The following is an 18,429-nucleotide window of genomic DNA, read 5'->3' as shown; positions in this document are numbered from 1 at the left end:
CAACCAATCAACCAATCAATCAACCAACCAACATACTAGCCAACCAACAATTTGACCATCTATCCATCTATCCATCTATCCAACCAACCAACCAACCAATCTACAGACAAACCAACCAACCATCTGTCCTTTCATGGATTCATCCATCCTTCTATCAATCCATCCAACCAACCAACATGCCAGACAATTAACCATCTGTCCATCAATGCATCCATCCATCCAACCAACTCCAAACTAATCTACCAACCAATCAGCCAATTAACCAACCAGTCAATCATCTGTCCATTCATCCATCCATCCAATCAATCTAACAACCAATCAATGAATCAACCATTCATCCCTCCATCCAACCAACAAAATAATCAACCAACAATTAAGCCAACCAACAAAACATCTGGCCATCCATTCATCCATCTACCCATCCAACCACCCATCAATCCATTCATCCATCCACCCATCCAACCACCCATCCATCCATTCATCCATCCACCCATCCAACCAGCCAAACAATCCACCAACCAATCAATCAACCAACTGTCCATCCATTCATCCAACCAAACAACCAACCAACCAACAAACCAGCCAGCCAACCAACCTTCTGTCCATCCACACATCCATCAATCCATTCATCTATTCATCCAACCAACCAATCAACCATCTGCCCATTCATCTATCCATCCACCCATCCAACCAATCGAACAACCAATCAATGAATCAACTATCCATCCCTCCATCCAACCAACAAAATAATCAACCAACAATTAAGCCAACCAACAAACAACAAACCATCTGTCCATATATTCATCCATCCATCCATCCATTCATCTATCCATCCAACCAATCTACCAACCAATCTCCCAACCAACCAACACATTAACTATTTGTACATCCATCTATCAATCCATCCACCCAATCTACCAACCAATCAACCATCCATCCATCCATGCATCCATCTATCCAACCAATGAACCAATCAGCCAACCAATCAGCCAACTAACCAACCGTCCGTCCATCCATCCATCCATCCATCCATCCATCCATCCATCCATCCATCCAATCTACAAACCAATCAACCAGCCAACCATCCATCCATCCAATCAACCAACTAGCCAGCCAGTCCAACAATCAACCAACCAATCAGCCAGCCAATCAACCAACTGTACATCCATCCATCCATCCAACCAATCAATCAACCTACAAACCAGCCAGCCAACCAAGCATCTTTCCATCTAATCATCCATCCATTCATCCATCCATCCAGCCAATCATCCACTATACCAACCAATAAACCAACCGTCCATCCATCCAACCAATCAACCAACCAACCGACCATCTGTCCATCCATCCAACCAATCAACCACCCAACCAACCTCTATCTCTCTAGCCTAAGTTATTAAATAGTTAATTAAACACCACACTTAAATGACATTTTAAAATTAGCAGCAGAGGCTTGGGATGAGATGCATTATTAGAAATTAGCCACACAGACAGAATGCCTTAAAATAAAACAGCAGAACAATGTGTGCTAACTGCAGTATAAGTGAAATAACTGACTCCATGATGTTGAATTAGAAAAATAATGCACAGCTGGGAGCCTGTAATCCTGTAATTATTCCCCACATGACTTCCATTTGCTCTGTTCCACACACACACACACACACACACACACACACACACACACACACACACACACAGTACTGCATGAATTCAGAAGTTATGTCAACTACTTTAGTAATGCGTTTAGAGTGCTTTTGCATGCTTTCTACCGCCCTTGTGGTGTATGAAAGAGAAATTGGCATTGTTGTAACGTCTGCTTTTGGGTTTTGTATGAAAGAGAAATTGGCATTGTTGTAACGTCTGCTTTTGGGTTTTGTAGCAAATACAAAACCAAATCTTAGTCTGAATGAATTAATCAAATGACAAAATGTGTCATTAGTGTGTCATAAATGACTATGTATGTGTTATACGTACCCAGAAAGGACACCCAAAACAAGGTTGAGCACAAAGAATGAGCCGATAATGATGAGAGGAATGAAATATATCCAATTCCACGTGGGTCCCAGAGCATCATTAGTCTGTGGGGAAATAACAACATTATAAATCATGTACAAGCTGAAAACAAAATGATCTAATCAGAGAATTATATGATAATTTTAGGATAATTATAGATGGGTGGTGTGTCTTATACAGTTGAAGGCACAATAATGTGTTAATTATATACATTTTTACCATTCTTAATGCATTTTTATACATAATATTTTTAATAACTAATCTAATCTAAACTAATCTTAAAATAATCGATTTCTTTTATCTTTGTCATGATGACAGTATACATTTTTTTATTAGTGATTTGGCTAGATATTCAGCTTAAAGTGCAATTTTAAAGCTTAATTAGGTTAGGCTAGGTTAGGTAAAGAAAATTATTAAATAAATATTTTTTAAATAATAAATAAATAAATAAATAAATAAATAAATAAATAAATAAATAAATAAATAAATAAATAAATAAATAAATAAATAAAAGAAAATGGATGAATGAATGAATAAATCAATAAATAAATAAAAGGAGAGGAAGAAAGAAAGAAAGAAAGAAAGAAAGGAAAATAATAAATAAAGAAATAAAGAAAAGAAAAGAAAGAAAGAAAGAAAGAAAGAAAGAAAGAAAGAAAGAAAAAAGAAAGAAAGAAAGAAAGGAAAATAATAAATAAATGAATAAATAATAAATAAATAAATAAATAAATAAAAGGAAAAGAAAGAAAGAAAGAAAGAAAGAAAGAAAGAAAGAAAGAAAGAAAGAAAGAAAGAAAGAAAGAAAGAAAGAAAGAAAGAAAATAAATAAAGGAAAGGAAAGGAAATAAATTAGAAAAAGAAATAAACTAAATAAATAAGAAAATAAATAAGGAAAATAAAGAAAGAAAAAAGCAATAAACTAAATAAATAAGGAAAATAAATAAATGAATAAATAAATAAATTAATTAATTAATTAATAAAGGACAATAAATACATAAAGCTAAATAAAGGTAAATAAAGGTAAATAAATAAATTAATTAATTAATTAATTAATAAATAAATAAATAAATAAATAAATAAATAAATGAATGAATAAATAAATAAATAAATAAATAAATAAATAAATAAATAAATAAATGAATAAATAAATAAATAAATAAATCACTTTTATTTTAGCCAAAATAAAAAATTAAATTAAATAATTCTCTAGAAGACAAATACTTATTATAGGAAATATTATGTAAAATAATTCCTTGCTCTATTAGACATCCGCTGCATGAAGCAAAAATAATCATTTCAATTTTACAGGAGGATAATCATTTTGTCTTCAACTGCATATATTATTTGTTATGATATACTGTAGTAATACATAATTGCTGAGTGTCAAATACTAAACACTATGTTTAAATGTACAATTACTGCATGATTTCAGCACTCATCCGAATATTATATCTTAGTTTGCTCCTTAAAACCGTGTTTGAACACAACATTGTCACATTAAAGCGATAGTTCACACTTTTAATAATCTGACGAAAAATAAACATGCTTTCACTTTGAGGTGATATTATTTTTTTTTTCCCCTAATTTCTCACTGTCCATCAGTTTAATACAGACAAATAAGGGTTAATAAGTTTGCATTAGTTAACTGTAAATCTGCATGAACTCACATTATACAGCACCGCCGTCCAGCCCTCCATAGTGATGCACTGAAACACTGTTAGCACTGCGAACAGGATGTTATCAAACTGCGTGATGCCGTCATTGGGTCCAATCCAAGAGCCGCTGCAGGTGTATTTATCAGGACATTTCCTCACACCACAAGCAAAATCCACCTCCGACGAGTCCACCGTCTCATTATCTGAAAAAAACACACAGTGTTGGAAAGTACACATTTAGGAGCGTTGACTCCATCAGAAATATGCATCCTTAAAGCGTTATTGTCATTACAAAATCCAAAAACCAAAATTTATTTTATTTCTGTCATGATGACAGTACATCATTTTAGACTAGATAATCTTTAAGACACTAATATTCAGCTTAAAGAGACATTTAAAGGCTTAACTTAATTAGGTTCATTAGGCAAGATAGCGCTCACCGTTATCAAGCTACACCTTTGTTTGTTGTGAACACACGCCCTCTAGTGGAGAACACTACACACTGTACCTTCAATCCATTGTTCAGTCTGTGCCATCTATACTATAGTCAGGGTTGCCAGGTTTTGTAGCAAAACTAGCAAAATAGCCAATCAAAACCAGCGCAATGATACCACAAAATAAGCCACGCCCATATGTAAAACATCTTTTATATCACTCTATGCATTATCCCAGCACAATCTCATGAGGAAACCTCACTATTTTATGTATCATCAGAAAAGTGGCTAATCCTTATGAATTAATATAATTTAATTTGCATAAAAATGTACAATTTGTCCCATACTAAATGACACTAAACTCACACAGGATGGAGACTACAACTCCCATGATTCCAAACTCAGTCACACCATCATCCAAAAGGGTATGTGCCGAAGGCATGCTAATAGGACTTTTAATTTGCCAGTAACCTGGGTTAAGCGCTTCCGGTGAACTGTATGCCATTGCAGAATCAGCGCGTTTAAGGTCAGTTTTCTTTAAAAATCAGCGATTTCCACTGGCTGAGTTATATCTGCTATAAAGTTGGTCTCAGATTGTACAAGAAGCACTGCATTACATTACATTTCCCCCCGCCATGTCTTTATAACATGAGCATTTATTTCACCCCAGTATATTCAATGGAGCTTCTGTGCTAGTCTGCTGATTCTGACGGGCGCGTGTGAGTGAACAGCTTGCCTTGTTTTACGCTTGAGCAACTAAATGAATGCCAAAGTCTGTTTAACTGATGGTATTTTAATGACATTACAACATCGATGCTGTAAAAGGAACCATATAAGATGGAAAAAAAACTCACAATAACAGCTCACCGGAAGTTTATCAGTATGGGAACAACACTAGCTCAGCATTTACCCTAATACACCTTTGTTTGTTGTGAACACACGCCCTCTAGTGGAGAACACTACACACTGTACCTTTAATCCATTGTTCAGTCTGTGCCATCTATACTATACTCAGGGTTGCCAGGTTTTGAAGCAAAACTAGCAAAATAGCCAATCAAAACCAGCGCAATGATACCACAAAATAAGCCACGCCCACTAAGCAAACACAACGGCGCCAACCAGAAGGTCCACCGCATGCACCGCAACAAAAACCCACGCCCAGAACTCCAATATGCACTGCGGCGCTACGCAAAAGGAGCGATAATATGGAGAATATTGATGTTGTGTTGAGCCCAATAAGCCTTTCATCTTAAAATAGAGCACGGGTGTTCCTTTAATGATATCGCTTTGACTCACACGCTGAAAATGGAGGACGTGAAACAAGAAACTGAGGATATGATCGTGACGCGAGGCCGTCAATCAATATTGATGGACAGGGGGACCGCTCTCCTACGTAAAGTTGCGGTCGGTCTGAAAACCGCTCCAATTGGTCCACCGTTTTTATATTGTTAAATTTTAAAAAAAGGACTGTGTGTGTTTATACCAGCCTAATATGACAGTCTATACACTATATATACACACATGTCTGTCCAAACAGCATGAAAAGTAGATTGTTCACCATAGGTGCCTTTAAATCTCCGTCGGTTCTCCGCCTCCTCCTTCTAGTCGGCGAAGTGGCTGTAAACATCATTACAGGTATTTATAATGCACCAAGTACACTAAACCTGGCGATTTTGCTGACCTATCTAACGATATTTAATTGCATTATTTTTTAAAATTGCATATATAGTGTCATTTAGTGTCATAACACTGAAGCACTATTACATACACTGATAAAGAATACATTTAATTAAAAATGAACCAACATGCAAACAACAAACGTCTGAGCTCTAATAATGCGATTGACTGACTGGAGCACAGCAGAAAGGCATGATTTCATCTCCAAACTCTGTTTTCGTCTTGCATTTGTCGATGACACTGACTGAGCTCGATGCTGACTCATTTTCCGTAAATTTATTTTCATGCTCTGGACGGCGTGCAAAGGATTGTGGGTGACTGAAGGACGTGAGTGACAAATCCAAGGGTGTGAAACCGAGGCTGCCTTCCAAGGATCCTCAAAAAACCCAATGGTGGCACAAGCTGCACATCATCAGCTGTACCATAGAGAAACACTAGATTCACCTCAATCACAGGGTCAACGATTATCCGTTTCGCATGACCTTGTTAGCTTTAGCTGGCATCTTTCTCTGTTGATGGCCATTCAGAAGTCTGAAATAGATCTTTCATGCTCAGAGTTTAGGAAAGACCTTGAGATTTCAGCCAATCACGGTTTTCTTGAATGATAAAGTCAGGCAATGGCATTCCAGTTCATTTCAGGTTATTTAATATAGCCTTAAAGTCCACAAAATCAAAATTTGCAATGTTTATTTTGCTACACTGTTAGTCAAAAATCCGTCATTGTAATGTGTTTCGGGACAAACAAAGTAACAGGGACAGTAACAAAGTATTTGTACTTCATTACTTCCCATCTCTGCAAAATCAATACGGTGAGTTTTGACTTCATGTGGACTTCAAGGGCCAAAAAGTGTCTCCATACCGAGTATATCCAGGTCGGCCAGGCAGGTGTGGTGTAGTTTCCCACTGTAAAACTCCAGACCGATGATGGCGAACATCAGGATGGCGAAGAACAGCAGGAGTCCGATCTGCAGCAGCGGCACCATCGCTTTTATGATGGACTTCAGCACGATCTGTAAACCTGGAGCAGATCAACAGGATTAGTACAGTTTAAATACCAAATACTGTTCATACTTTTCCACAAAGCATTCCTGTGGGATTCTTGCCATTCTAGATCACTATTTAAAGGTGCTTTATGTAAGCTTGTGACTCTTCTAAAGGATAGAAATACCATAATATGTGTGCATATGGTTGAGAAACATGCTAAGTGAACACTTGCTCATCTGAAAAACAATGCTGAAGTCAGGTATTCTCCTCTGAGATACCTGCGTTTGAATATCTGGCTTTGTTTTGACCTCTATAACCAGCCCACTGCCAGTTTAGCCAATTATATTTCAGCACTCCAGGTTGCCTTGGTGGAAATTATGCACTGTAATTCATTTCAGTACTGAAGGCTCTCAGTGTATGCTGACACGGCTGACAATGCAACCTCAGGAGGACAGTAGTAGCCTCCAAAATAGTATGCAGATTATTACAATCTACATTAGGTGCAAACAATACAAATGTAAACATTAGCTGAGCTGCAAACAGTGTCGTTAATAGCGTCAGGCACACTCGCTTCTGATTGTGCTGTCAATCTGGCAACCTGCATTTGCAATGAGTCAATAGAGGAAGTTTTGGAGCTGTGTTAAAACTATGCTGTCGGCTAGGTGGCACTGTACATCAGTTATTAACGTCTACACCAACAAAAACCCAACAATCACAGTTATTAACGGCTACACCTTCAGTAAACCCAACCATCACAGTTATTAATGTACAGCCACGAGTTGTGGAGGCTTTCATACTTGACACGCTCGCCTTTGTACTGTTATTTGCAACCACAGGGGGCGACGACGAGTAGGCTAACTTTCATGACAAAACAGATGAAGAAGTCAGCGAGTGGAGTTGCATGAGTTGCTAAATAGATGAATATAGTGATATATCAAATGACTTGGTTGTGGATAAGTTTAGAGAAATCTCATGTAAACATCAGGGGCCTCATGTATGAAGACTTGCGTTGAATTCATACTGAAACATTGCGTACAGAGCTGTAAATGTGCGACGCAGTAAAAAATTCAGATGTATGAAACACTGCGTACGCCGAATCCCACGCATATTCTCTTTGCACATCCGAATTAACGTGAAACTGATCGCACGAGTGCAAAACCCCTCCCTGGCTCCTCCCATTAATAAATATGCTAATGACTCTACTTTGGTAAAACCAAATGAAAAAAGCAATGGCAAGAGTAAGCAAGAATAAAAACTTTGAACAGAATGTGAATTGGAGATGCTCCTATTGGAGGTAGACCGGAGAAAAACTGTGTTATTTGCAAGTTTTTCCTCCGAAATTAATAACAAAAGAAAAAAAATAGAGTGGGAGTTTAGCTGACGCAGTGGGGTCTGAACGTCGCACTATGAGGGAATTAAAAAAACGAATGGTCGCATGCAAAATTTTGTAGTGTCTATTTAGGCTAAGTGCAAATAGCACACGTCATTGGATACAGTTGAGTGATTCCCGCCCATCACCGTTTGATTGACAGTGACAACAAAGCTACAGAGAGCAGCAAACAGCAGCGTGAGTGGCGTAGCTTGTAAAGCACACGGCAACATGTTTTGACACCATTGATCATGAACTTGATTCGAATCCAGCGTCTGATGAACTCATTCTTCTTTTTTCTCCCGCTACACATTAGATTTTGCCTACTCTTCATCACAAGGAAAACAAGTAGGAATCATTGATAAGTATTATGTTAAGCGCATTTGAGCATCACATATTATTTGCACATTTATTAAATGGAAATGTTTCTGATTCACGTATGCAAATTCGTCTTCAGATGGCGCCTTTATAGCAATGTGTGTGCGGTCGATCGCTCTGATTATATTGGGAAAACCAGCGTCCGCTGCAAATTGCGCTTTAATGTTTAGCTGGTCAACTGCATGGTACAGAAACCTTATATACCTGCTAGACATGCGGATGATCCTGTCCCACACAGCTGCCATTGCACGGCCTTAAAGACACTTTATAGTGTGCAATTTAACACAACTGCCTCTAGGATTCACCAATGGAAATAAAACAAACACACACAAGAAATGCACATATGCCATGAAGTTGGTGTGGACCAGCACACATTCTCACGCTCATTTCATCGTTAGCAAATCCAAACGTGAGCCTGAAACCTGGTGTACACAAAGTTTTTTGTGCGTACGCAGCGTTGATACATGATGAGGCCCCTGGTGAAAATGTTCTCTGGTAAGTATTTCCGCCATCTTGCCAACAACATCTTGTTGGTTCAATGGGATGTCGATAACATCAAGTTACGCCTCTAACTTACTACAAATAGACAAATAGACAGATACACTTGCAATATTTTGGATTTGGGCTGCGATACCTAGATCAACCACTTGGGCAATCCTACATGCGCATCTTTAAATATTTCTCCCATATCTTTCTTCTAAAAAATCTGGGAAACAATATCCAATATGGATAAACCCAAGTTGTGTTATAATATTATTATAGCCCAACCTTTTGTTAGAGTGCATAATTACAATTATAAATGTACTAAGTGGAAGAATCACTTACTGGGGATACCGGAGACCAGTTTCAGGGGTCTCAGCACGCGCACAGCTCTCAGCGTTCTCAGATCAACAGGAATGTTCATATGAGATCCAGCGGTGGCCAGAATCCTGCAATGACACACACACACACACACACACACACACACACGATAATAAGAGAAAAGGAAAATAGGGGTTTATTCCTAATCCTGTAACAGTGACCGAACATTTCGTCCTTCATTCTAGTAAAGACTTTTGGGAGGCATGACAAAAGAGAGGGATGAATGTACATCCAGCAAGTTGTTATTGCAGATTATTAGGTTGCTGTCTGAAATATTCGATTTTGATTGGTCAGGTGAGAAATTTCACACTATGTTATTCCCAGATAACAACCGCCGAATAGCACAGACTTATCCGAGGACTGCTAATCACCGTCAGGGAATATGATCATTTACATACACATTTATATGTATCGGCTTGTCTGTCATATTGCATTTTTTGACTGTTCGGTGCTGTGTTGCGAATGAATAATATGTAGGTTACTCTATCTTTGATAGAAATGGTTTACGTTTTCGACTACTTGGCGCCATCTAGTGTCTGTATAATGCATAGGTTAGTGTATACTCCATCAGCTGCTTTTGTTTTTGACTATTTGACACCATCTTGTGTCAGAATAATGCACAGGTTAGTGTATACTCCATCAGCTGTTTCAGTTTCTGTTAGCATTGCGTTTTTGACTGTTTGGTGCCATCTAGTGTCTGAATAATGCACAGGTTAGTGTATACTCCATCAGCTGTTTCTGTCAGCTTTGCGTTTTTGACTGTTTGGCGCCATCTAGTGTCTGAATAATGTGCAGGTTAGTGTATACTCCATCAGCTGTTTCTGTCAGCTTTGTGTTTTTGACTGTTTGGCGCCATCTAGTGTCTGAATAATGCGCAGGTTAGTGTATACTCCGTCAGCTGTTTCTGTCAGCTTTGTGTTTTTGACTAACTGGCGCCATCTAGTGTCTGAATAATGCGCCGGTTAGTGTCTACTCCATCAGCTGTTTCTGTCAGCTTTGCGTTTTTGACTGTTTGGCGCCATCTAGTGTCTGAATAATGTGCAGGTTAGTGTCTACTCCATTAGCTGTTTCTGTCAGCTTTGTGTTTTTGACTGACTGGCGCCATCTAGTGTCTGAATAATGCGCAGGTTAGTGTATACTCCATCAGCTGTTTCTGTCAGCTTTGTGTTTTTGACTGTTTGGCGCCATCTAGTGTCTGAATAATGCGCAGGTTAGTGTATACTCCGTCAGCTGTTTCTGTCAGCTTTGTGTTTTTGACTGACTGGCGCCATCTAGTGTCTGAATAATGCGCAGGTTAGTGTATACTCCATCAGCTGTTTCTGTCAGCTTTGTGTTTTTGACTGACTGGCGCCATCTAGTGTCTGAATAATGCGCAGGTTAGTGTATACTCCGTCAGCTGTTTCTGTCAGCTTTGTGTTTTTGACTGACTGGCGCCATCTAGTGTCTGAATAATGTGCAGGTTAGTGTATACTCCGTCAGCTGTTTCTGTCAGCTTTGTGTTTTTGACTGACTGGCGCCATCTAGTGTCTGAATAATGCGCAGGTTAGTGTATACTCCGTCAGCTGTTTCTGTCAGCTTTGTGTTTTTGACTGACTGGCGCCATCTAGTGTCTGAATAATGTGCAGGTTAGTGTATACTCCATCAGCTGTTTCTGGCAGCTTTGTGTTTTTGACAATTTAACAACATCTTTGATTTATTTAATCGCTTCATTTATTAACTATTAATACATTTAATGTATCTATGTTTTACTGGATGCTATTGGATGGTGGAATTTCCTTCAGGATTATTATTATTTATGCGATTTTAGATGCTTCAATATAAAAGTCCCCATCAAACACCATTATACAGCATGGAAGAGCCAAGATAAAGAATTTAACCACTCCAACTGTGTCTGTCTGACACAAGAGCGACTAATATAGACTGAGAATGGCTTGAGTTGACTTAAATTTTTGGGTGGACAATTGTATTTATTAGTTTGTATTTATTTATATGTAAATGCTCAATGCTGAGGATGTGAACCGCACCACGGTGTCAGGAGCTGTATGAGCACACAATGTGATCAGACTCGACATGAAGCCTTTCTTTCATGGTGTGTGTGTGTGTTCATGTGAAACATGAAGCATTTGCTGCAGATATGCTGATGATTCACCAGTAAGTGTTGATAATGTTATTCCTCCATCTTCCTCCATCCCCCTCCTCTCTTTCTCTCTCTCTCTCTCTCTCATGCCTCTCAGCGCTGTGTGGAGGAGTGTGTGTGGGTGAGCCCATATTCATTTCATGTTTGCATTTCAGCTTTTTCACTGCCAGGTACAAAGAAGTCAAATCGGGAAATAATTAATAGTGTTTGGTCATGTTACACCGATTGATAGTATTGTACGCCATCAACCAATAGTGCGAACACACCGTAGCCTATGCAAAACACTTGGTTTTTGTGTTAAATACACTCAAAATAATAACAAAACAGATGTATTTTGAATTATCCACATCCTTTAGGATGTCATATTATTAACATAATTGAACTTATACAGTTTAGGTGAATTATATTTGTTAGTTAAACATAAACTAAACAAATAAGGGCAAGATTTATGTAATAATATGACTTATGTGTTCAGTTATTGTGTGGAGCTGCATTGATTTTGCCAGTAAACCAATCTCATAGACTTGAATTCATTTGGATCTGGCTTTTTTTCTTCGGCTACAGATTTATTTATAGCATATTCATATCTTTCTAATAGTATTTCAACATATTAAGATGGATTCTAAGTAATCTGGCAACATGCATTTAAAAGACCTGACTAATTAAATAAAAAATAAACAGGAAATAAACTTCATCAGGATTCACGTGTTCTATCATACACTACTGATTTGTTTGGTGCACTTATTTTTAAGCACACTGTCCTATTTTATGCATTGCAAACACACAGCACACGGTGTACGTTCTCCATTGATTGATCAGAGCATTACATAAGTTCCTTTTGAAACACACATTGAAAGCTCCCGTCAGAAATGCAGTAAACGGATAATAAAGCGGGCCGATGTTGAGGGATTTGTTGATGCAAATCAAGATGCACAATAGTATACGGACGTGCCGCGGCTCTGGAGGCTACAGAAAAGATTCACAACCTTGAATTTTCACACCATTTACACCCCCGAGCAATGCTTTCATGCAGTCACTCACCCACTCACTCTCTCTCACTCTCTCTCTTGCTTTATTCCCGCTTCCTCTTCCATACTGTAATTAATATTCTCTTGCTCAAATTCATCCCTCGGTTCATGACTTTTACGTTCCTCCTGAATATCAACAATTGCTCGGGCTGCTCACAGATATTTTCGTCAGATGTGTTTATCGCTGTGGCATGTCTGAGAAGTGCTGTAGTGTTGTAACAGCTCTCAGTAATGTTCACGCCGCGTGCCAAAGTGACTGCTTTACACAGATTCTTCTTCACATGAGCCGGGTAAACAGGTTTGTGTGTGTGTGTGAGTCTGTGTGTGTGTGTGAGCGTAAAATACCAATACTTAAACAAGTTATGATCACAACATTATGTACTAATGCATTTTATTTTGTGATGTGCTTTACTTAAACCCAAACTAACTAACTAGATTATACACTTTCATAAGCTTCAAAATAAAAGTCACCATCTAAAACCATTATGCAGCATGGAAACCCCAGGATAAACTGTACAACTACTCCATTTGTGTTTGTCATATACCTCAAATATATTGTGTACTGCGCTTCTCTTAATCCCGATGCATTACAATAGAAGCTATTAAACACATAATAGAATATAAAATTTGTACAAATATCTGTTAAGGCAGTGTTTCTCAACCACGTTTCTGGAGGAGCACCAAACATTTTTCATGTCTCCTTAACCAAACACACCTGATTCAGATCATCAGCTCATTAGCTGAGACTGAAAGACCTGTGATGGGTGTGACAGACAAAACATGCAGTGCTGGTGCTCCTTCAGGAACGTGGTTGAGAATCACTGTGTTAGTTCATCAGAAAGTCATTTACACCAATGATAGATTGTTTGATGGATTAACTTCAATTATTTAATGAACAGTTTCATTTTAGTCTATAATTCCCTTAAATAAATGCAGCATTGCTAACTAACTAGCTAGATTTATACACGTTTATAAGCTTCAAAATAAAAGTCACCATCTAAAACCATTATGCAGCATGGAAACCCCAGGATAAACTGTACAACTACTCCATTTGTGGTCATCTGAAAGAAGAAAGTCATATACATCAAATATATTGTGTACTGCGCTTCTCTTAATCCCAAAGCATTACAATAGAAGATATTAAACACATAATATAATACAAAATTAGTACAAATATCTATTAAGGCAGTGTTTCTCAACCACATTCCTGAAGGAGCACCAGCTCTGCACATTTTCCTGATCTCCTTAACCAAACACACTTGATTCAGATCATCAGCTCATTAGCTGAGACTGAAAGACCTGTGATGGGTGTGACAGACAAAACATGCAGTGCTGGTGCTCCTTCAGGAACGTGGTTGAGAATCACTGTGTTAGTTCATCAGAAAGTCATTTACACCAATGATGGATTGTTTGATGGATTAATTTATAATTATTGGATGAACAATTTAATTTGTAGTCTATAATTGACTTAAATAAATGCAGCATTGTTAACTAACAAGCTAGATTTATACACGTTTATAGCTTTCAAAATAAAAGTCACCATCTAAAACCATTATGAAGCATGGAAAACCCAGGATAAACTGTACAACTACTCTATTTGTGTTTGACTGACAGTCATATACATCAAGTATATTTTATACTGTGCTTCTCTTAATCCCAAAGCATTACAATAGAAGCTATTAAATACATAATAGAATACAAAATTAGCACAGATATCTGTTAAGGCAGTGTTTCTCAACCACGTTTCTGGAGGAGCACCAGCTCTGCACATTTTTCATGTCTCCTTAACCAAACACACCTGATTCAGATCATCAGCTCATTAGCAGAGACTAATAGACCTGTGATGGGTGATGCTCTTTTCTGGAAAATTTCCGTAACGTCCTCGCCCGTGTGAACAGCCCTTTTTTTAATTCACGGTAAAGTCGTTCCGGAGATTTTCCAGATATTTCCCGTTATCACTGTGTGAAAGGAGCTAAAGTCTGAGCATTGAATCATTCACAGCTAAGATTATTCAATAAACTCTGCTCTTTCTTTATCATCATTACTTTGTCTCCTGGGGCGAGGCAGTGGCGCAGTAGGTAGTGCTGTCGCCTGACAGCAAGAAGGTTGCTGGTTCGAGCCTCGGCTCAGTTAGAATTTCTGTGTGGAGTTTGCATGTTCTCCCTGCGTTCGCGTGGGTTTCCTCCGGGTGCTCCGGTTTCCCCCACAGTCCAAAGACATGCGGTACAGGTGAATTGGGTAGGCTAAATTGTCCATAGCGTATAATTGTGTGTGTGAATGTGTGTGTGGGTGTTTCCCAGAGATGGGTTGTGGCTGGAAGGGCATCCGCTGCGTAAAAATTTGCTGGATAAGTTATCGGTTCATTCCACTGTGGCGACTCCGGATTAATAAAGGGACTAAGCCGACAAGAAAATGAATGAACTTCGTCTCCTGCTTCAGCTCCTATGTTGACTGATAATTCAGTGGAATATTAGTTAACAGGTTTGGGGATTGGAAACTCTGCTGACTTGTTGTCCATTTACCTTTAGAAACTGACATTTTCTGACAAGATCTGGCATTTGGGGCTGGATCGTATTGATCTAGCGTGCAGATGGTGGTCTAACATATGGCATGCCGATGACATAAAGCAATGAACATAGGAACAGACAGCTGAAATTCTGTATGAATATATTAGGCATCTGCAATATAAAACCACTCCTCTTTGAAGACAACAAGCAAAGCTTTGAAGCGGAATTCAGCGTTTTGATCCTGATATTTGTTTTATCATGTCAAACGCACAAAGTTTCTCCGTATCTGCTCCCAGCAGACCTGCGAAGTAAAAAATATCAAATTGGCTCAGTCCCAGCAGATCGGTCTCCCGCTAATCATTAAATTCTGATGAAATGAAAGCCACGAGCGATGGCCTACTGGCCCTGTTTCAGTTCCCAAAGGAGTCCAATGACACATGTAGTTTTCTTTTAAGTCTGACTTACTTTCGCTGTTTTTAAAGAGGTCAGGTATGTTGGAGCCAAAACTGTGTCAGATATGAAGCAACAAGGATAATCGCTTTCATTTTCAGATTTGTTTAGCCGTCGTTCTGCGATTTTAGTAGTGCAGATGTGGTTTTTATACACTGGGTTCCACAAAAAAATCCTTCATGTGGTCTAAACACAAAGTTAACTTAATTGTTTTTATAAATTTAAGTGGATTGAACAAAAAACAATTAAAGGAATCTCAAGAACTGTGATGTTTCAGCTCTTTTGCAGCAAAACTTTGTTTTTGAGTAAAAACAAGATAGAAATATCTGTAATATATAATTATTAGACTCACAATATGTCAAAAAGTCATGATTAAATGTTTTTGTAACTGTAATTTTAATCATTTAATCAGGTTTCAACTTTTTTTAAGTTATACAAAGTTTAACTTAATAATTTAAGTCAGTTTGACTGATGTTGCTTTGGTTCAACAACAATAACATTTAGAAACTATAAACACAACGAAAATAGTTCATTTATAGTGTAGGACCAGATAGATTCATCTGAAATAGATTTATCAAAATAAAAAAAGACAAACAAACAAAAAAATGATACAAAATACAAAACTATAAATAAATAAACAATGTATAATGAATGAATAACAATATAAACAATAAAAATGTAATCAATGAAATAAAACAAACAAATAATAAAAATAAACAATCTTATAAAATAAACAATCAAATAAAAAAATGAAATATTATAAAATAAATACTTAAATAAATAAATTAAACAATAAAATAAACAACAACTACATTACAATTAAACCAAAATAAAAGATTAAATTAACTACAATAAACAAAAAAAATTAAAAACAATAAGCAATATAAAATACATACATAAACAAACAATAAAATAAAACAATACAAATTACATTAAATAAAATAAAAATTAAAAATAAATAAAAAATAAAATAAACACAAAAGAATAAAAAAAAATTTAATTATTAAAATAAAATAAACAATAAAATAAAAAACTATAAACAGTATAAAATACAAACATAAACAAACAATAAAATAAAACAATACAATTACATTAAATCAAATAAAAATATTAAATAAAATAAAAAGCAAAATAAACAAAAAAAGAATTAAAAAAAATATTAAAATAAAATAAACGACAAAATAAAAAGAAAAATCAAACAAAATAAAATAACAAAAATATAAAAAATAAAATATTAAATAAAATCTAAATGATTAACTTTGTGCTTTTAACGGGTTGCTATATTCACCATTGGGATGTTCTACATTCAGGATATCCAGAACACTGTAATGAGTAATATGATGTTGCAATCGTTTTTTTGTAATTAACTGGTTTATAAACAATTACTAACGACTGTATATTCTGCTCATGTTTTATGAATGAGACCCTGTGGATGTACTGTAAAATATCTATGCAAACCGACAGAAATTACACCTTTCATTGATGCGATGTGTGTTAAAATCAATGTCAAACCATTTCCCGGCTTTTAACAACATCTATTAAAATGTGAAGAAATAAAAGCTGGCATGATTTGTCATAATTTCATTTATTAAATGGGTAAAAGCGTGCAAAAAATCAGTTCTTGCTGTAGACGCCCACATTACATTAACAACAGGGGGTCAAGGTTTGGCTGGCTTGCAGAGGCTGGAGCTACAGCATTACGTGTGCAAAAAAAAAGCATCTTTCTCCATTGAATGCTGCTCAAAAGTCTGTACACTTTGACAAACATTTTAAAATCAATTGATTCAAAAACATCTCAGCTTTTCAGTGTTGATTTATTTTCTAAAAATTTAGATTTTAAATGCCACTAAAATAAGCATTTTTTATTTTTAAATATTTTATATATATTTATTTTTTGTTCCAACATTTTTTATTGCAAAAAATTGCATTTTTACATTTTATAAGATTTAAACCAAATGTCCCCATTTAATACAACTGCCCTAAATAGTAGTATTAGGTGAAAACAAGCAAACAAAATTAAATTAAAATATTTTATAAAATAAAATAAACAAACACTATGAAATAAATATGAATAAATAAACAATAAAGTACAATATCAAATAAAATAATAAAATAAAGTACAAATAAATAATACAAAATAAACAACAAATAGATTAAGCAATAAAATAAACTAAATAAAATTGAATAAAATAAATGCATGAATAAATTAAACAAACAATACAATTACATTCAATTAAATCTAATTAAAAGATTAAATCAAACAAAATAAACAATCAAATAAAAGAAAAACAATAGATTATACAAAATAAAAAACTCTAAAATAAACAATAAAACAAAAATAAACAACATAAAATAAATAAATAAACAATAAAATAAACAAAAACAATAAACTATACAAAATAAAAAAACAATAAAATAAAATAAGCAAAAAATACACAATTAAAACAATAAAATAAAAAATGCATAAAGTAAAATATCAAATAACATACAGTAAACAATAAAATAAAATACACAAAAAAATAATTCTAAATAAAACACAAAATAAACAATAAAACAAAAATAAACAATATTAAATAAATAAATAAACTATAAAATAAACAAAAACAATACAAAATAAAAAAAAACCCAAAATAAAATAAACAAAATTAAATTATAGAAAAATAATAAAACTGTAAAATAAAAATCTAATTAATAGATTAAATCAAATAAAATAAACAAAAACAATAAAAAATAAAAAACAATAAAATAAAAAATAAAATAAACAATGTATAATGAATAACAATATAAACAAAATAAACAATAAAAATGTAATTAATTAAATAAAACTAACAAATAATAAAAATAAACAATCAAATAAAATAAACAATCAAATAAACAAAATGAAATGTTATAAAATAAATACATAACAAAACATTTACATTACAATTAAACCAAAATAA

The 18,429-nt window shown here is 35.4% G+C and overlaps 1 protein-coding gene across 1 annotated transcript in view; it reads right to left on the bottom strand.

The window, feature by feature from the left end:
• cacna1eb (calcium channel, voltage-dependent, R type, alpha 1E subunit b) overlaps nucleotides 1–18,429 on the bottom strand; it is a 120,630-nt gene that overhangs the window by 90,545 nt on the left and 11,656 nt on the right. Inside the window, exons 4-7 of the mRNA XM_017351211.4 lie at nucleotides 9,333–9,436; nucleotides 6,636–6,794; nucleotides 3,678–3,868; nucleotides 1,972–2,075 (exon numbers count right to left, since the gene is read on the bottom strand). Of these exons, the coding sequence (XP_017206700.4) occupies nucleotides 1,972–2,075; nucleotides 3,678–3,868; nucleotides 6,636–6,794; nucleotides 9,333–9,436 (558 nt within the window). The remainder of the gene's footprint in view (nucleotides 1–1,971; nucleotides 2,076–3,677; nucleotides 3,869–6,635; nucleotides 6,795–9,332; nucleotides 9,437–18,429) is intronic.

This window comes from Danio rerio, chromosome 2 (genome assembly GCF_049306965.1).
Source record: "Danio rerio strain Tuebingen ecotype United States chromosome 2, GRCz12tu, whole genome shotgun sequence".
NCBI lineage: Eukaryota > Metazoa > Chordata > Actinopteri > Cypriniformes > Danionidae > Danio > Danio rerio.
Note: the sequence above shows the minus strand (reverse complement) of the source record. Positions and strands in the feature narration are given on the sequence as shown.